The 21,064-nt window shown below is 34.1% G+C and overlaps 1 protein-coding gene across 1 annotated transcript; it reads left to right on the top strand.

Annotated features, from left to right (window-relative positions):
* The first annotated feature begins 3,595 nt into the window (after positions 1-3,595).
* LOC109340835 (adenylate kinase 4) lies at positions 3,596-7,174 on the top strand. Its single transcript, XM_019578585.1, has 6 exons — positions 3,596-3,843; positions 5,402-5,547; positions 5,649-5,768; positions 5,923-6,090; positions 6,603-6,692; positions 6,956-7,174. Exons 1-6 carry the CDS (start codon positions 3,732-3,734, stop codon positions 7,055-7,057), a joined length of 738 nt encoding a protein of 245 aa, XP_019434130.1. The 5' UTR covers positions 3,596-3,731; the 3' UTR covers positions 7,058-7,174.
* Positions 7,175-21,064: the final 13,890 nt, after the last annotated feature.

Here is a 21,064-nt window from a genome sequence, read left to right as displayed (position 1 = left end):
ATGCATATGTTTCAAATGGCAAACTTCTCATATGTTATGCACAATATATATACATGCTTTACCAATTATATTATGCCTAATATGCACATATAACATGTATGATAGATGCATGAACATACAATTAACTAGATGATGTATCTCATGAATATGATATGACAATTAAGATGGCTTAAGAGACTAGCATCTAGGTTCACCTAACCTATACTCAATTACTACGACTCACATCCCAGACTACTTAGATTATAGACTCAACTTACATCCTAGTCTAGACATGACCAAATGAGCATAAGGCATATTGATTGTTGAGTCATCTTCAAGTTTTGTTAGAACCTTGTCTTCATCAAAACATAGGCAAAGACATGCTAGTGCTATCATTGACTCTTTGTACTTTCAGGTAGAGGCTCAAGTAACAAAATCTGTAATCTAATAGTGTTAAAGTCTTCATTTAATCCTTTCAAAAAACAAATTACATACTCAGAATCTCTTTGTTCTTTGATGGTCTTGAAGATGCTACATTTACACTTCATAACACATGTACATGAATGTATAGGTCTTAATGCTTCAAGATCTTCCTAAATAGTTCTCAATTCAGTAAAGTAATTCGAAATATCTCTATCATCTTGCTTAATTGAATGTAGCTCTTGCAATAAATCTGAAATGCGAAAATAATCATCTTTTGAGAACCTATCTTTCAGATCATTCCACAATTCCTATGCATTTTAAATATAAATTGTGCTTTGAACTATTTGTGTTGTCAAGCATCTTATAATCCAAGATATCACCATGGTATTATACCTTTCCGAATCATCAAAAATAGGATCATAAGAATATGGCATCAAGATAGATCTATTAACAAACTTGTATTTGTTATTTGACAATAAGGCTGGTTTCATGCTTTTGCTCCAAGAATAGTACTTCGTTTCATCCAAAGGTGTTTAAACAAGAATTGCTCCTGAAAGCAAAAAGAAAGGATTTCTAGTGTTATGAATTTCATTGATGTGGGAGAAACTTTGTGAATCTGATTGATAATCAACCATAATTTTGATTGAGGTATGAAATCAAATGATGTAGAAGAATATTGAGAAGATCCTGAAGAAAGAATTTGGAGAAGGAGAAGACGAATGATTCGAAGAAGGAGAAGAATAGATGTTGATAATTTTGTGAAGAAAGAAGAGGAGAGTCGCGCAACGATAATCAGAGCAAAATTTGCTCTGATGCCATATTGAATTTTGTGTAATTCATTATTTGTTTCATTGAATTTAAACATCAAGCCATAATAGGCAAGTTATATACAAGCTGGAGCGTAATATCAAAAAAAGGAAAAACAATTATGTTAGTAACTAACTTACTACCAAAAAAGGAAATAATAACAAAAACAGAAAATTACATCATGATTTGTTTTACACTATCTAATTAATAAATAACCTATCTTATCTAATATGTATTGATCATATGACAAGATTTACACACTCTCATCCTCTCATTTTCTAGAAAATGCTCAAAAGATTTTATCTTATTTTTAGCAATATATATAATAATAACTATATAATTTATTTTTTAAAATTATGGGGTTAAAAAGTAAAAAAGTTCAGACTAGAATTTCCTAAATATAACATATGTATTATGTCGAGTTATTTGGGTCAGCAAGTCAAGCTTGACCATTTTGATAACTCAACTAATTGTTGTGAGAATCGGACTGGACGATCCGACCGGTCTAACCACTGACTGAACTTGAAAATGACTTTAGTTTACAGTCTTAATCAAATGAGGGTTGAACAACTTTGAACTGGGGAAATTGCGGTCCGACTATGTTAAACTCGATTAAATTAGATTAATCCAGAAAGTAAATCGGACGGTCCAATTAAAAATAAAAAAGATGAAACAATACTCTAATCTTTTGTTTTTATTCTCATCCAAAAAAGATGAAGAGATGTTACTTCAATGTAACTATACATGATTATTAATTATATAAAATTTTACATTTATATATAATTATATATCTATAGATAAAACTATTAATTATGTATGAAATCACCCGGCTACACTAGACGGTTTAACCGTTTAAACCAAATATGTGACCTCTTCCGTTTTAACGTCCAGCTCGCGTTTCATAACATTGAGTTTTTCTTCAAAAATTTAAACTAAAAATATATAGAAGTGAGTGTAAGAATAATTGTTATTGAGAGAAATAAGAATAATAATATGAAACATTTAATCAAGATTAAAAGTGAAAGCGGATAACTTTTTTAAATGATCATATAATTATTAACTAATTTTTAATCTTAATAATCTATATATAGTTGTATGACTAAAATTTATTGTTCTCACAATTTTATATGGAAATCTTTCTCACTTTAGAGAAATAAAAATATGGGTTTTTTTTATTTTAAAAGTAAAATAAAAATAGGGGGATTTTTTTAAAAAATGATATGATTATGAAAACTAGGGGTGACAATACAGGTAGGCCAGACCTGACCCTGTCTGGCCTGCCTTTGGCCCGCCAAAATATTTGTTGGCCCGACCTAATCCTTATTGCTAAAATGACTCAAAATGTTAGTCCAACTCATATTTGGCAGAGCTGGTAGGCCGGCGGGCTGACCCGCTTTTTTCTTCAAAACACATATTTATAATCAACATAATCACAATTTCAAATATAAATAATCATCACACCTCATAAATATCTTTTAAAACAAAAAATCACAAATCAAAGTCCACAATCTCACTATAACATAACGTCTTATTTTAAAACTGGTAAGTTCTAAATAGCAAACTAGCATAGTCTTAAACTTTTAGACTCGTGTTCATAATAAAACATCTAACTCCTAAATTTTAAATATTAGATGCTCTGTTGGAAGAATATGCATCTCATTTTCTATTACTACCATTATCAACGTCTTTCAAACAAAATGAGAATCATTTGAACAAATAATTTAATCCTGGGTTGTCGTGAAAATGTACCAGTTGAAAACTCCTCGTACAAGGAGAAAACTTATCTCCTTAAATTCACTTATTGTTGACATGTGTTGTATATTTTCTTTTTATAATATGTTTTAAAATAAAAATTCTTAGAATGAAGAGAAATAAGACACATAACAAACAATGAGTAAATTTAAGGGGATAAATTATCTCATGGTGATATGAAGAAATACTTTATTCTATATGATTATTGTGAGAATTAGTGTATATTAATTCATTTGATTTTTATTTTAAAATAAAACGAAGATATGATTATAGAAGAGTATATTCTACATTCAATTATAGAAGATATGATTCTTATAAAATAAGTTATTAGAATGTGAATATTAAATTAAGTATATTGAAAGAAGAGTCATATATATAATCATATAAATTAGCTAATGAGAGTATATATTAAAATAACATGACAAATTTTGTAGAAATAAAAAATGAGGGAGAAAAACTATACTTTATAATTTTGTATGTAAGTAATGTGATGTTTGACAATATCCATTTCCTAAGAAATACCATGGGGATTTCAAATTGAAAGTATTTAAAATTACCCAATCGAGAAAGTTGTCAAATTGCCATTATATTTAATTAAAAATTTGGGTATTTTCGGTAACCAAACTCAAACATCTAATGATAGCATATATTGGTTTGGCTTTAGCTTGAGTTGGAAGCATTGGAAGGTCCGAAGGGCGAATCAGAGAGAAAGTGTTGTTGCGGTGACATTTACACTCAAACCTGAAACTCAGTTGAAGGCAAAAAGAACAATGGCGACACTAGCACCTAGCTTGGAAGATGTTCCCACTCTCTCTCTCATGTCTGAAGTTCTCCGTCGTTTGAAGTGCTCTTCCAAGCCCGATAAGCGTCTCATTCTCATTGGTATCAATTTCCATACTTTTAAGTTTCTAGGATTTTTGGAAAATTTTATCCTACTACTGTAAAGGTCTGTCATGTTGTATGAGATCGAATGCCACCGATATGAGATGTTACATTGGATGAGTGGAGTTAAGAATTGAGTAGTGATATTCTCACAATCTTTTTCTCTACACTAAATATACCTCTCATTCCTTATTGTATCACATTATCTGGAGGGACTCAAGTGAGAACAATTGTTATTATGAGAAATTAGAAAATGTAATGTCGAAATTGAATCTTATTTGAACGGTCTTCAAGATTAAAAGAAGTGATTATGTAACCAAATTTATTGTTCTAACAATTTTTATATGAGAACTGTTGTCACTTGAGTCACTCCCTCACATCACCTATCATATCTTGCTAGGAGAATCATTTTCCTTAAGAGTGGGTTCCTTCGAGAGAAAGTTGAGGCAGCGGCTATCGCAGAAAAGACACTAGAATGTCGTGTTAAGTGGTTTGGGAATATGCATTGAAGACCTATAGTAAAAGTTCTAGTAAGGAGAGTATATCAGATAGAGGGTTATACAATAGTTAGAGGTATGTGAGGACTAAGAAAAAACTGTTGGCAAGTAGATGTAAATGGTTTGTCTGTATGCATAATTTATGATTTGTAACATTATGGTGTTATTTGATTCATATAGCCAAACTCACCCGGTGCGAAAATGATTAGTTATTGTTGAAGTCTTTCAATATGAGTATATGATTTTACGAGTTGTTAGGTTTTGGTGGTTAGTAGTTGAAATGACAGTTTTTCTGCAAGGATTTTCTTGCTTGTAAATTGCTTTCTACTTGTTATTGTGAATTTGTGATTTTGGAATGTGAATGTGCTTCTGTTTATCGGTTATTATGTATACTGACTTTATAGTTCGTAGGATTGTCTGAACCATACTAGTACTACTTCACTCGCTGATTAGGTTTATAAATACATCTATCTGTGTTGGTTTTGTCTATATTCGATTTCAAGCAAGTGCTGGTGTTTTCCACCCTACCACTTTGCCTTCATTATCATTTGAAATTTGACTGTGAGGCAAAGTATGTATATTAGCTTTCGTTTCATGACAAATTTCTACCAAAAATCTTCACCCGTGAAACAATCCCTCTTTTGTGATGCTACTCTTTCTATTTGCAAGACAGAAACATGAAGCACAACATTTTGTTGCTTCCCTAAACATTCAAAATGTTTCAGTTAATTTGACAAGACTTAGTATGTGAAATGCAATGTGTTAGGAGTTAGTATTGTAAATCGATATGGTTTCTCCTTTTATAAACGGGAATTGACTCAGATCTGTCTGATTGTTTTTTTAATGCTCATGGGCTACCTATTTTATTTGATATGCCTTTGTTTCGTACTCTAAAATTCTGATTACTCTTCAAGCAATTGTAATCTTCATTTATGGTAATTCTCCATGATCCATACTTGATTTGGTTAGCACATTTAAGATTTTAAGATTTTCCTATTATATGTATCCAATAGATCAAAGAAATACAAGTGGAGTATAAACTTTACAAATCGTTAATGTAGGTCCACCTGGGTCAGGAAAGGGCACTCAGTCACCCATCATAAAGGATGAGTACTGTTTGTGCCACTTAGCTACCGGTGATATGTTAAGAGCTGCTGTGGCAGCTAAAACCCCTCTTGGTATTAAGGCCAAAGAAGCTATGGATAAGGTGGGATATCTTCTATACTATTATGTTGCTTGAGGATTTTCCTTATATTTATGAACTTACCTTAGAAATTGCTAATTTGGAATCATGTTATGTGTTTTCAGGGTGAACTTGTTTCTGACGACTTAGTTGTTGGCATTATAGATGAAGCAATAAAAAAACCATCATGTCAGAAGGGTTTCATTCTCGATGGTTTTCCGAGAACTGTGGTCCAAGCACAGAAGGTAATACATTGTTGGATATTTGAGAATCTTAATTTGATTCTTTTGTTTGAAATGTTAGGTTGTGTGCATATATGCATCCAAATACTTGTTTATCTTCACTTTTCTACATGTTGCTATTGTGTATTATGTGAATTTGCATTTTCTTTGCTTGCAGCTTGATGAGATGCTGGAAAAACAAGGATCTAAAGTTGATAAGGTGCTCAATTTTGCTATTGATGATGCTATCCTCGAGGAGCGAATTACTGGTCGCTGGATACACCCATCCAGTGGCAGAACCTACCATACAAAATTTGCTCCTCCTAAGGTTCCAGGGGCTGATGATGTAAGTCTGCAGCTCTATAAAAATGTTTTTGCCTAAGCCCTAAATATGATGGATGTTATAGGGACGTAACATAAATAAGAATTATTTATAAGCTTTTATTATCATTAAGGATAGGAAGATAATGCTGAATACAAGGAACAAGGCTCCTCTAAAGTGATTTTTGAGTGTAAAGTCAGCACGTAAGGGTGCATTCATGGTTGATTAATTAAAGACTTAAATAACATTGGTGAATAATTAGTTTAAGTTAAAGTGCATTGTGATTGCAACTCACTTAACTAATCAAGGGTTAAAACATTCTTACTTGCTCACTTTACACTCAAAATCACTAGAGGAGTTTTTCGAATAATAAGCCGTCACACTTAATTTCTTTTAGACGATTTAATTTTTTGGGGAAATTGGTTCTAAGAGAACTGGTGATTTTAATTTCTGGCCATACTGGTGCTCTGTTTGAGAGTGGCTATTTTTTTGAGGAAGTACTTATTGCTTTTGCTGTCAAACTTGTTTTCCCTTAGGTTACTGGTGAACCTCTTATTCAGCGAAAGGATGACACTGCAGCTGTCCTCAAGTCAAGACTGAAGGCATTCCACAAGCAAACTGAACCGGTATGATGATTTTGAATGTGATCTTGCAACACGTAAAATTTGGATATAAATTAGCATTCAACAAGTTTTCATTTTTCTTCTCTAAACCATTGATGATATAATCTAATATTAAGTTTTTACTTATTAACTGTTAAGTTTTCTCCTCCCCATTTGGGCCAATTTAATTATTTCACCTCACTTTTTCAATATTAGATATGTTGATAGGAGTCGCTTTCGTGTCATGGTCTACATTTACAGTGAAAATTTGTTAATTGGACATGCAGGTTATTGATTACTATTCAAAGAAGAGCATTGTTGCAAATCTTCATGCTGAGAAGCCTCCCAAAGAAGTGACATCTGAAGTGGAGAAGGTGCTGTCTTCATAGAGTTCCTCTTGGTCCCTCCAGCTTGAAATGCCAATTGTCTTGCCATTGAAAACCTTGTTTCTTACAAATTTTAAAATATGTTCTAAAATTTACTGACCTTTTAACTTTTACTGACAATTTATCCGGAAGTGCAATTGCTGGCTTTCTCAAACTCAAATTTGAAGAGTTACTTGGATGAATGAAAAAAAATCAAGTGAATGTAACAGGTTACTTTTGGATAGTTATTCAACCATTCAATCACATACTGCTACAATCATTTCAATGTTGTTGTTATATGATGTGCACCAAATGTTAGACCTTGACACTGAATATTAAATTTCTCCAAGCACGCAATGCTTGAATTATCTATTAATTTAACTTCAAAGTGGGGTTCTCCACTAACCATTTGGCAGGTTCCTATAGTTCTTAACTGCACAATTTTGCCTAATGGAGTATATCATGTAATAAACTTTATGATATGAACTTTTGTCTATTCCTTAGTAATAACCAGTACAACTTTAAGAGTAAAAACTAAGAGAAAGTGTAAAATGACTAATTTAAATCAATGTTGTTCAGATCCACAAGTTGTTATCATTCTAAAATAATATCCTATTTGTTAAGAACTCAAACAACAGATCATAGAAAAAATTAGCCAGTCACAATATATTTAAGAGGAAAAGCAGGGAATAGTATATTATTGATGGAAAATTGATTAAAAGGATTTACAATAGAAGATTCTATTGCCACATAGCGGTGCTTTAATAGAGAGTGATACTCTCTATTCCATTCTTAACAGAATGATTTATTCCCAATAAAATACCCCTCCTCTCTCTTGCCTATAAGTAACAGAAAAGTGTGCACATTGTGCACTTAATTACCCTCCCTCATTTTGTGCTTTTGCTCTTGCCACCTTAGCCTTTTCACATGTTCCTTTCTTCACATGTTTAGTGTAGACTTTCCAAACCTAGGCTCACTTTCCTCATGTACCAATCTGGTCTGGATACTAGCTGAGCCCACCCCTACAATTGTGGTTCTAACAATATCGCCATCTTTAGAATGAGTCTTGTCCTCAAGACTAAATTTAGGAAATTGACTACGAATCGTGAACTCGTCCTCCCACGTTGCATCTTCAGGAGTTTTTCCAGCCTAATTAATCAACCACTGGTTAATCTTCTCCCCCTTTTAATCACCTTTCCTTCTGCCACGACAATAGCCGGTTCCAATAAGTCTGCACAATCTCCTTCCATTCCTATAGGCAATTCCTCCTGGACTTTGTAATTACCAATAACTTTTTTTAACAGCGAGACATGAAAAATCGGGTGTATTTTTTACTCTCGAGGCAAACTCAACTTGTATGCTACTGCCCCAATGCATTCTATTTTTTCAAACGGACCATAAAATCAAGCAGAAAGTTTTGGGTTGATTCTAGCGGTGACTGATTGTTGCATATGGGGCTGTAATATCAAGAAAACCCATTCTTCGACTATAAAACTCGTCTCTGTTCTTTCTAGTCTGAGTACCCTTTCATTCGATTTTGAGCTCTACTAAGATGATACTTCAACTGCCTCAATGCTTCATCTCTATCCATTAAATCTCTTTGAATAGTCTCAACTTTCACGTCCCCTTGTTGCACCTTAAAAAAAGAGGGTGGTTTCTGCCCATACATGACTTCAAAAGGGGTGCATTCAATTGATCCGTGGTATGTGGTGTTGTACCAAAATTCTACCCAGTGTAACCACAACACCCACCCCTTAGGTTGATCTGCTATAAAATACCTCAAGAAGGTCTCAAGGCACCCATTGATGACTTCTGTTTGCCCATCAGTTTGGGGATGATAAGCAGTATTCATCTTCAGTTGAGTGCCATGCATTCTGAAAAGTTCTTTCCACAAATTACTCACGAAAATTGGGTCCCTATCACTCAATATTGAAGCTGGAAAACCGTGTAGCCTCACTATTTCTTTGATGAATGTTTCTACAACAACTCTAGCTGTGTAAGGGTGCTTCAAAGGGATAGAATGACTGTACTTGGACAGCCTATCAACCACCACAAATATAGCTTCATGCCCTTTAGATTTAGGCAACCCAGTGATGTAATCCATGGACACTTCTTCCCATATTTTCTCAGGAATGGATAGTGGCTGCAATAGTCCCCCAGGAGCTGTAGTCAAGTATTTCTGCCTTTGACAAACATCACACTCTCTTACAAACTGCTGGACATCCCCTTTCATTCATATCCAATACATATTTGCTGTCAATCTTCAATATGTTCAATAGAAACCTGAGTGGCCTCCCTGTGGGGTTATGTGGTATTCCTTCAAAAAAGTTGGGATCCAAGTTGAATGTCTTCACGCTACCAATCTGCCTCCATACAAAAATACTCCATTCTCCCATGAATATCCTGGTTTGGTGGTCTTTCCCTCTTGCAGGTCTGCCACAATTTTCTGGAGTACTTCGTCGTTGTTGGTTTCCTGGAGGATAGCTTTGCTGTCCACCCAGATGGGATAATGGACCATAGAATGTAAAGTGACTTCCTCATCTCTCTTAGAAAGAGCATTTGCCCCTCTATTATCTTGTCCTGTTTGAGACTCTTTTGATGTGTACAAACCGTGAATTTTCTACCTAACAAGTAGGGTCTCCAGTGTTGTATGGCCAAAGCCACTACCATCAATTTCTTTTCATATGCAGATTTTGTCAAGTTCCTTTCCCCTAGTGTTTTACTGAAATAGGCTACAAGTCTGCCATGTTGTGTTAAAATAGACCCAATTCCATGCTCTGAAGCATCACATTCTATGGTGAACTCTCGGGTGAAATCTGGTAAGGCTAAAACTGGTGCCATGTTCATCTTATTTTTGAGTTCATCAAAAGTTGCATGAGCTTTAGCATTCCATCTGAAATCCTCCTTCTTGGTGAGATCTGTTAGACGCCTTGCAACCTTCCTATAGTCCTTCACAAATTTTCGATAGTATCGTGTAAGGCCCAAAAAACCTTGTACTCCTTTTACATTCTTAAGAACATGCCACTACAATACACCTAATATCTTCTCCGGATCCATAGCCACCCCCTTGTGTGAAACAATATGATCGAGGTATGCTATTGACCTTTAGGTAAATTGGCACTTTTTTCTATTAGCTACTAACTACTGTTGCTGGAGTACCTGTAATACTTCAGATAGATGGTGTAGGTGTGAATCTCAATCTGGGCTGTATACTAGGATGTCGTCAAAGAAGACCAACACCCATTTACGTAACATTGGCCGAAAAAATTCATTCATCAATGATGGGAATGAGCAGGAGCATTCATGAGTCCAAAAGGCATCACCTTGTATTCGTAATGTCCCTCATGAGTTCTAAACGCAATTTTTTCCACATATTCAACCTTCACACGAACCTGATGATAACCTGATTTCATATCCAATTTGGAAAAGAATCTGGCTCCATGGACTTCATCCAGTAATTCATTGATTATTGGAATTGGGAACTTATCGGGGATTGTGATTTTGTTCAATGCATGATAGTCCACACACAAACACCATGAATTGTCTTTCTTCTTCACTAAAATAACGGGACTAGAATATGCGCTCTGACTGTTTATGATAATTCCCGATGTCATCATCTTATTGATCTGTTTCTCTATCTCATCTTTATGATGATGAGGGTAACAGTATGGTCAAACATTAACTGGTCCTTCTCCAGGAAGAAGGTTGATGGGGTGTTCCTTTGTTTTCCTTGGTGGCATCCCACTCGATTCTTGAAAAACCTTGTGGAACTTCTCCAAAAATTCATTCAATGAGAATTGTTGCTCCTGTGTGATCCCTTCACCTTTGTCACTATTGCTCTCCGGGGAACTCATCTCTGTGGACATGTTTAAACATGCAAACCATTTTTTGGACTGCACTAACAGGTTTTGCAAGGCTCCATTACCTCCTAAGTCAAATCCTTTCCAGCAAGGTTGATCTGTGCTTCCTGCCACGTGAACCTCATCTTTTGTTGTTTCCAATCCATCACCATTTCACCTAAATTGGATAACCACGAAATTCCCAAGACCATGTCAATTTCTTTGAGGTCGAACATATAAGCATTAATAAGAAACCCCACACCATTCATATCAACCTTCATCCTTCTACACAAACCCACTTGTTTCCACCTTATGGCCATCATCCAATCAGATTTTTACACTTCTTGTTTTTTCACTATTCCAGCCTATTGATTCCACCAAAGTCCTAGTCAGGAAATTACGAGTAGCCCTACTGTCTACCAAAATCAACAATGGCACCCCTTAAATCATCCCTTTCAGTTTTAGTGTGTGAGGGGTGTTTTCCTTACTACTCCCCAAACTCCCTACTCTCAAAATACTACACTCTCCATCAGCCTCTTCATCCTCAATCTACTCCTCGCCTACTTCTTCTGTCTCCTCTAATAATTCATCCAGCACCATAATATGAACTTGCTTATCAGGACATTGGTGGAGAGGATGATAGGGTCCCCCATATTTGTAGCAGAGACCCTTTTGTTTTCTTTCCATAAGGATATGGTAGCTCAGGTGCTTAGTGCCTATGTCCTTAGGGCCATAATTTTTTCTTTTATTCACTTCTGACCTCACATTGGGCCTTGGCCCACTATTTTCATTTTTTCCTGGGCTGTTGGGTTGTATCCGACTCTCCTTTGCTCCATTCACCATACCCACTTTGTACTCATTTTATTTTGTTGAGAAGTATGATTTGGGCCTGAGAAATGAACCGTTTGAAACCCCGACCCAAAACGCACATCTCCCATACAGTTTGAGTTAAAGCTTGGATTCCTCCCTTGAACCTCCTTTTCCACCACTCTGGTCACGTTCATGAGACGTGCACCGAAAATGGGACCCAACGCCTTCAAACTTCTGATATTTGCACGTATTTCGTCCTTCAACCTATGCAAAAAGTAACCAAAAAGTTGGTCATCTGGTAATTTTTTAACTTGTGACATTACTCGCTCAAAATCCTGGATATATTCCTCCACACTGCTACGTTGTTGAAGTGCAGTAAGTTGTTCGTACACACTCCCTTCTTAGAGACCTCCATATCTATCTATCAACTCAATTTTCAATTGTTCCCAGGAAAGTTCATCCTCCTCGTTCAACAAAGAGTTAAAAAAGTGTATAGTGGGTCCTTCCATACAAAGTTGAGCCAAACTAACTCGAACCTCTTCGTGAGTATCCTGCACCTTGAAATAAACTTCAGCTCGTAAGATCCACCCCACGCGATCCTCCCCGTGAATATTGGCAACTCCACCTTCTTAACTGATTGCCGTAAATCATTGAGAGCATCGCCTTGTAAATGTTTCATTCCCGTGCTCGACCCGTTTCTTCCAGTTGGCGATTCCAAATTTCTCCCCTTCTACGGTGTCGGTTTCACTATGTTAGGGATCACCTCTTCGTCCTTCGTTAAATTCACGTGTCGGCTCTGGTGTTGCTCCTTCTCCAGACTCCTCATCAAAAGAGCCATCAAGTTGGCTTGATTTTCCTATGCTCTCTCTTTCATTTCTGTCGTCGCAATTTTGATGCTGATCAACTCGTTCTCCATCGCGATAACCTTTGCTTCCATTTCTCTGGATTGGGTTGTTTTCTTCTTTGGTGGCATTCAATGTTTGTAGATCCTTTTTTTTTCGGTCCTTATGTCAGCGTATCCGATAGATCATAGAAAAATTAGACAGTCACAATATATTTGAGAAGGAAAAGCAGGGAATAGTGTATTATCGATGGAAAACTGATAAAAAAGGATTTACAATAGAAGGTTCTATTGCCACAAAGCAATGCTCCTAATAGAGAGTGGTACTCTCTATTCCATTCTTAACATAATGATCTATTCCCAAAAAGATACTTCTCATTCTCTCTCTTGCCTATAAGTAACAGAAACGTGTGCACAATGTGCACCCTATTGCCCTCCATAATTTTGTCCTTTCGTTCTTGCCACCTCAACCTTTTCACATGTTCCTTTCTTCACCCATCTAGTGTAGACTTTCCAAACCTTAGGCCCACTTTCCTCATGTACCAATCTGTTTTGGATACTAGCTAAGTCCACTCCTGCATTTGTGGTTCTAACACTATTCATATTTAAATGACATGTTGATCTTTAAAACGCTATATTTGTATTAATTGGTTGTAGGAAAAAAATCAATACAATGACCAAAACCAACTAAATGAATATGATTTTGGTTCAAGTTTGGTTTTATTGATTCTTCCAAAACAATGTACAATCCTGACACATCATCCTCATATAAAAGGATGACAAATTCATGATTAGTGAAAACATAAATCATGGAAAAAACAAATCAATACAATTGGTTGGTTGGTTAGGTTCCAACCATAGCCAAATCCAAAAACCAAAGCAACATTGCTTGGTTCTACACAAAATATAAATCAATGTAATGAACCAAACCAATCCAATAAGTATGATTTTGGCTCGAGTTGACTGATGGCCTTGGTTATTCCAAAATAGTGTACAATCCTAATACACCAGCCATAGAAAAGGATGACAAATATATGATTAGTGAAAACATATATCATGGCTTATGTGTGTTCTATCCCAGTCAAACCGATCATACCACCCGACCAGGATGAAGCCGATCTAACTAAAACATGTACAAATAGACATGAGTTAGCATCTTATGTCATCCTCACCTAAGCACCATAAATACCACTGATAATGGCATTTAATGAAACCCTCAATTGGGCTCTGCCACGCCCCCTGACAGAAGCAGTCTGTTCCCCTAGGACAGGTAAGTCCAACTTGGAGGCCTACATCACATCATGTCAAGATGTCACTGTTTCTGACACACCATTTAATGCTCCACCAATTGATCTCTGCCACATCGTTTGTAATCCCTACTTGCTCCCTATGACAAATATAGTCAGAGGCGAACCTACTATGCGGTGGGGACAGAGTTGACATGCTCCAATCACATGCATTACCAAGTCACCATCGCCCAATAAATAAGTGACACATCGTTAATGTATTTACTATAAATAGAGGGTGTTTCCCTACAAGAAGGATCATATTCTTTCATATTCTCTTGCATCATAACTACTCATTCATTCTCATAAACATCTTCCCTCTCATATTCATTACTAGCATTTACTCTCACTCATTTTCATTAACTCTTCATAAATCTCATACTGACTTGAGTGTCGGAGAGCCTTTTCAGGTACCTCCATCAGCGGGTCTAAGCTCCATCTTCGTCAACCCTTTGAAACAAGTAACCCCATCATACTTTCTTCCAAACCATCCCCAACCAACAAGAAAGAACAATGTGGTTATTTTCTAATCTAACAAGCTTGTTTATATATTTTTTTTAGATTTATTTCTCTTGGAAAGGAAAACGATTAAATGAAAATTAGATCTTAAAAGTTCATGGTGAAAGTAAATTGCTTCCCACAAGAATGTTATATATGGGTTCAAAGGTTTAAATCATTGACTAGTAACTTTGGGGGAGAGTTTACCTAACGACCACCTCAATCCATAGGCCAGATGATAACCCTCCTTTTCATCAATTTATCTACATGAATTTGAGTTCTTTTTATTATTAGTTTCATTGATTTAACATATGAACTACTATAGTCGTGCATCTAGGTACTTGCACGATTATGTTTACTAAGATGCACGATTGTACCACCTTTAGTTCCACTCTAGATTATTTTTATTAGAGTTTAATATTTGTGCACTATAAGTGTAAAGTTAAGTTTTTATACTGACAGATCCATCATTGATTTATAATACTTTGTGTGAGAGAAAGTTAATAATGACTAACATATAAATAGTGGTTAATGAATTAACAGTGTCAAAAAATAGTTATATTATCAATATATATATTAAATTATTTTTATTATCTTTCGCATTTCAATACTAAAGGGTCTAGTATTAGAGAAGAACCATTCTGTCAAGAAACACATTACCACAATGGGAAGCACCAAAGTCATCAGAAATACTAATATTGAGAATAAAGTAGTTTCAACAATTTTTAAAGATGTTTAGGAGTAGTTTAGATATTTCCAGATCATAAGCTTAGCATGCCGCACAGAAATTCGGACTATTATTGTAGTTGTAGCTTACTCCATGTTTCTAGGAGAAACCATGTTTTCCTGAACTTATAATCAAGGTCGGGTTGTCTGCAATTTTGTAAAATATTATTTTCTTCTATGTGGAGAATCATTTCATTATGCTTATCTTATTTATCATATAAAGAATCCTTGGGATTTTCTTATCACAAAAAGGGATTTCGGATTCATAATGTATTTTTATATTTTTTTTCATCTCCTACTTTGATTTCAAATACCATATTTTTCCTTAAAAGGTATCAAAATCATTGACTAAAATGATAATCCAGTGGTGACTCTCATTAAAAATGTACCTTTTAATGTAACACTTCATACTTAACTTAAGATCATATTTAACCCACGGATATATTAACTATTAAATCGAGTAACTCACTTAAATTAAGAGGGTGATGATACCGCTAATTTATATGGCCTCAAGTATTCAGGTGTGTTGAATAACCATTATCTACCAAATAATATTTGTCTAGTAAATAATTAAAAAAATGTGGAAAAAATAGAACTTAATTATATTAGTATAATTACGTATAATATAATTTAAAATGAAATTATTGAAAGGAATTGAATAGCAAACCATTTGGAGGATGTGGATTGTTTCACCTTGCTAGGATTACCAAAACATAATTATTAACATTATCATCCAAAATAGGCTACCTGATCTTTTTTGCCCATGTGATTTTTAATCCCTATAAAAATTTTAATCTAATGAGATTTGTTCAACTTCATATAAAATATTTTTTTTTATCTTCAATCACTTTATTTCATTTTTCTATTTATTATATGATTTTTTTATTTTTTAACTATTAAATAATGCACACGGGGCCACCCACATTGCTAAATAGTGTTTGTGGGTTTGGTGGGCAAAGCAAGCATGACGAAACGAATAATTGGACAAAATTGGTATGTCTAGCCCGCAAAAACGTGTGGGCTATGCGGGCGCGCCTGCAAGCATTGCCTATTTTGCAATCTATAATTACCATACATGTAATAAATAATAATCACACATAATTTACAATTCTCAATGTTAAAACTTATCAAGATTTTTTCCCCCACCACTCACTGGATCCTTCAAAGTTAGTTTTCTTAAGATTCCAACCTAGTCCAGTTTTCTTTCCAAAGATTTTATATCATGTTTACCATTTTTTTATAAAATTGTCCACTTGTTCTTAATTTGACCTTGACCAAGACACATTCATTGACAATCATGAATTTCACCTTAGCTCTCCTCTACCGAGTTGAAGTCAAGCCAGTACCGGTTTGTTCTCCAAGACATGTTTGATCTATAGCTCAATCAATTAAAAGCTCAAGCTCTAGTGTTTTAAATTGTAGTCGTGGTTGCGATTGTGGCTACTGCAATTGCAGTTATTGCAACCGTTGCAATGTGGATTACGACCATTATGGTGTGCAGAGGCAGATCTTGATCAAAACTGCAGGGGAAAAATATTTAATTACTATTTATAACTAAAAATAATTTAGTAATGAAAATATAAAGAAATATACATTATTGGATAAAGGGTAAAAAAATTTTTTCCCTTTTCAATATAAATCACTAAGTTGTCCGCAAGAAATTTATCTTCTATCGAGTATGTAATTTTATTTGGTTGTCTTCTTTTTTGAAAATGATATTTATATAGTAGTTGAACTACAATAGCCAAGATAAGACAGATAACTTGATAAAGCAAGATATGACTAACGACTTATGGTTTAGAAATTTTCAAATTTGAATGACCAATGATACAGAAAAACTCTTAAAATTGACATATCAAACTAGTTTTTGTTGCTCATTGAAATTTATAGGATAAATTTTTTGGACAAAAGATACATATATTATTAATATTAAATGAGATATAAACATCCTTAAGGTATATATTATCAATACATATATAATCTATTTATCAAGTATAAAATCATTATGAACTCAAATGAAGTCATATTATTATAAACAATATCATCATTTATACGTGTAAGAGAACATGATCCATTATGTATAATTTTTAGAATGACCAAACTAGTTGCATTGCGTTTTTTATCAAGCTACAAATCGAAGAAATATGTGACATCCAATGAGTATCTTCATAAAGACTTCATCTTGGTGTAGATAAAGGGAGTACATTTGCTATTTCAAAAAGTGTGCCACTTAGTGTCACTTTTTATAATTTAAAAGTGTAATAATTTACTATTTTTCTGGCCAATCATAATAAGTGATACATAGAGTGATACACTTTGCGAGACAAGAAATGTATACGTAAAAAAACATTTTTAAAAAAATTCAAGGGGGCAGCTGCCCCCACCTGCCCTTTTGATTATCTACCCCTAGTAGTGTGAATTATTTTGTAATTAAAAAAATATTTTAGAATTCAATATAGTCTGGTGCAGCCTGATGCGGTCTCATACGACCTAAATATGGTCCAATGCTACACAATACGACTGCATCATTGTGATTCAATATCATACTAAAATTACGGTGTGATGTGTTACAGTGTTCACCGTAATCGTAATATTGTGGTTATGTCACATGATGTGGTATGCAATTTAAATCATTAAATTTAACAGTATTATCTTCCCATTTTTCTGATTTTCTTTCTCCTTTTAGATGGATGATCTATTGAAGACATATTTTTTCTTAAACATTTTCCATCCTATCTTTTTAGCAAATCAAAACTAAAACTTGTTAAAACCAATCTATCAAATAAGTGATGACCACCTTGTAGTGGGCTAATGCTTCAGGATTGGTAGAATAATTAAATAGACTTGTTAAAACCAGTCTATTAAATAAGCTTGTGAGGCATTATTACTCGATTTCACATTGTGTTAGCTATATTTTAGGCTAACCATAAACTTATGTTGTTCTTATAGAGTGCAAATAAACTCACTTTGATGGACAGTCTATTGTTAAATCAAACCAGAACTGTTTCAAATTAAGAAATGAATGAGACAACATAATAAAATATCTCTTGATATAAGAAGTTATCTCCTTCAACTATTAAAATCATGATATGTCACTATAAGAAATTTGCCATATACCTATAGATAAAAACCATTGGTAAAAGTTAAAAAATCATAGGTATAGTACATAAAACTTTTACCTACAGATGTTTTTGTCCGTCGTATTTAAGTCGATATACCTACGAATTTTAACTGTCATTATAGGTTTTAGTGACGACTATCAGAAGCATGGATATAAACGTTAACTTATACCTTCGGATTTTCTCCGTCACTACAGGTATTTATACCTACAAATTTTCTCTGTCACTAAAGGTTATAGTGATGACAGTCATTACCATAGGTATAAAGCTAAAACTTTTACCTTCAATTTTGTTCGTCACTATAAATTATTATGATTTTCTTATACCTACACTCTTATTTTGTTGGTATAAGTATTGGTGATATGAAAAGAGTTATACATATACCCACAGTTCGATTTCGACCTGTTTTAGTGACTGATCTTAATATGGAATCATAATATGAATTTATAATGGAAAAATAAATATCTAAACATGTCATTTTATATTTAAAATTAAAAGTCATACAATCGATGAAGTACATAAGTTAAATATATCAATCTAAAAATAACATAACTACATATATCATAGACATAAAAAGTCTTATAATCCTAAAAATTACACAATCTAGATGTCCATCTAAATAAGTACAAATTGTGTTTCCAAAAAAATCAAAATGGTTCATTTTCTAGTTTGTTCCATCAAAAAGAAATTATTTGCTAACATTCACCTGCAAAGAATAGAAAAGACATCAATGAAGGAATAAAATAACCCAATCATAAAATTCTATTAATAAAAAATTGTTATACCATTTTCATTATCATCATTACTACAAGAATTTGGAGAACCAAAAGAAGTTGTGGTAGTAGAAGAATCTTGAACCTATTGAAAGCGAAAGTAAAAGAATACAAGTCAGTAAACTATTTTTGTACTATTTTGGATCACTGTTCGTAGAGAATAGGCTCCTACATTATCTGATTGCCTATATTTTGATTCAGAGGAACACAAATCATGCACAACCTACCAGTGAATGATTTGAGGTTCATGTTTGCGGTAAAGGAGAATATAATGATCAACTGGCCTGAAGAGATTCTGAAGGTCATGTACAATGTCTCCACTTCACAATCAAGGTTGTTTCCCTATAGTATCTTCATTTCGCGAGTTATTGACTATCTCCATATTGATGTTTCAGATACTATAGTTATGGAATGTTCTGACAAGGATCATTTGATTGGTGAGAGTGTGATTCATAAGATGGGCATATATAAGTATAGCAACACATGGCAATATCAGGAGGATTTTAACACTGTGAATCTTGACCCCTTTAGTGAGGATGATCAAGATGATACTCAAGAGCCATATGCTGCTACTCAGAGGGAGTCTTCTAGTCATGCATCACAAGAACCAGATTTTGGACAAGTTTACCTAGATGCTATGGAACAACGTCTCAACAAAAGGATGGATCTTCACTTTCAGTCTCTAAAGGACTCATACCATACAGATCTGGAGAATTTTGAGGAGCGTCAGAATGCTTACATTGATAACCATTATCAATCCTTGAGGAACTTCGTTCAAACAACTGCTGATTCACAAAACAGGAGATTATGTGTAGAGTTCAACAAGTTGAGTACCCTCATCAAGGGTGGTGGTAGCTCGATCATTCCTGACAACGAAAACCCTCCATCTCATCCCTAGTTAGAAGGCCTCAGATCTTTAGGTGTATCCTTCATAGTTTATGGACTTTGTTGTTCCTTGTTACCCTCTTGAGAACTTAACTCTTATTTCATGCTTTTGCATTTTTGGATTGTAATAACTCTTATCTTCTGCTGATTTGCACCTTACTGCTTCACAATTGATACATTGCTTTAATGATTTCAAATTATATTTCTCATGTTTAAATGGTAATTATGTCGCAAATAGTATACACTTATGTTTAATGGATCCTTATCATGCTTGGTGTATGTATCCATATTGAATTGATTAAGCCTGCTGCTTATTGTTCAAATTATATCACTGCTTAATCATTCCATGCTTAGATTGAATTAACATAGCCTTTCATGCCATTAAATTAATTTTGTTGTTGTTTGTTGTCCATTTAATCGATTAAGCTATGTTGTTAATCGATTAAATGATGAATAAATGTGTATTTGTTCAAGTTTCTTACAACTGGTTGATTGATTAATCGCCCAAAATTAATTGATTAATTACAGTCTGTCATAACTCTAATAACTCTTCTGACTTTTGACTAGAACTTAATACTTGTATCTTTTTTATAATGTCAAAATAGAGAGAAAAGTTGTTTGTTGTGTGTTCAATGTATTTGCAGGTTGTATAATAGCTTCTGTAATATCATTGCTTACCTAAGGGGGAGCAAGAGCAAAGGCACTTCAACTTTGAATAAAAACCATTATGCAAACTCATCGTCAAACTAATTCATCAAATGCTCTGCCTATTTTGATATGGTATTTGTCATCATCAAAAAGGGGGAGATTGAAAGTACAAAGTGTCAACGATCGCACTAGCAATGATTTGCATATGTTTTGATGAAGACAATGTTTTATTAAAGCTTGAAAATGGCTCAACAATCAACATGCCTAGAGCTCATTGGTCATATCTAGACTAGGCTATATCAATAGAGTTATAATTCTAAGTAGTCTGAGATGTGTGCCTTAGTAAGTGAGTATAGGTGAGGTAAACCTAGATGCAAGTCTCTCAAGCCATTATAATTGTCATATCACATTCATGAGACATATCATCTAGTTAATTGTATGTTCATGCATTAATCATACATGTTATATGTGCATATTAGGCATAATATAATTGTTAAAACATGTATAGGAGTTAAGCATAACATATGAGTAGTTTGCCATTTGAATCACGTGTTTTAATATGCTGGTTAATCGATTAACGTGGTGACTTAATCGATTAACTCAACT

Source organism: Lupinus angustifolius, unplaced genomic scaffold, assembly GCF_001865875.1.
Source record: "Lupinus angustifolius cultivar Tanjil unplaced genomic scaffold, LupAngTanjil_v1.0 Scaffold_262_18, whole genome shotgun sequence".
Lineage (NCBI taxonomy): Eukaryota > Viridiplantae > Streptophyta > Magnoliopsida > Fabales > Fabaceae > Lupinus > Lupinus angustifolius.
Note: the sequence above shows the minus strand (reverse complement) of the source record. Positions and strands in the feature narration are given on the sequence as shown.

Excerpts from the sequence above, each read along its gene's own strand:
- LOC109340835 (XM_019578585.1), top strand. The coding sequence starts at position 3,732 with ATGGCGACACTAGCACCTAGCTTGGAAGATGTTCCCACTCTCTCTCTC. Across the intron at positions 3,844-5,401 it reads TAAGCGTCTCATTCTCATTG|GTCCACCTGGGTCAGGAAAG; the intron begins GTATCAATTTCC and ends TCGTTAATGTAG. Across the intron at positions 6,693-6,955 it reads TCCACAAGCAAACTGAACCG|GTTATTGATTACTATTCAAA; the intron begins GTATGATGATTT and ends TTGGACATGCAG.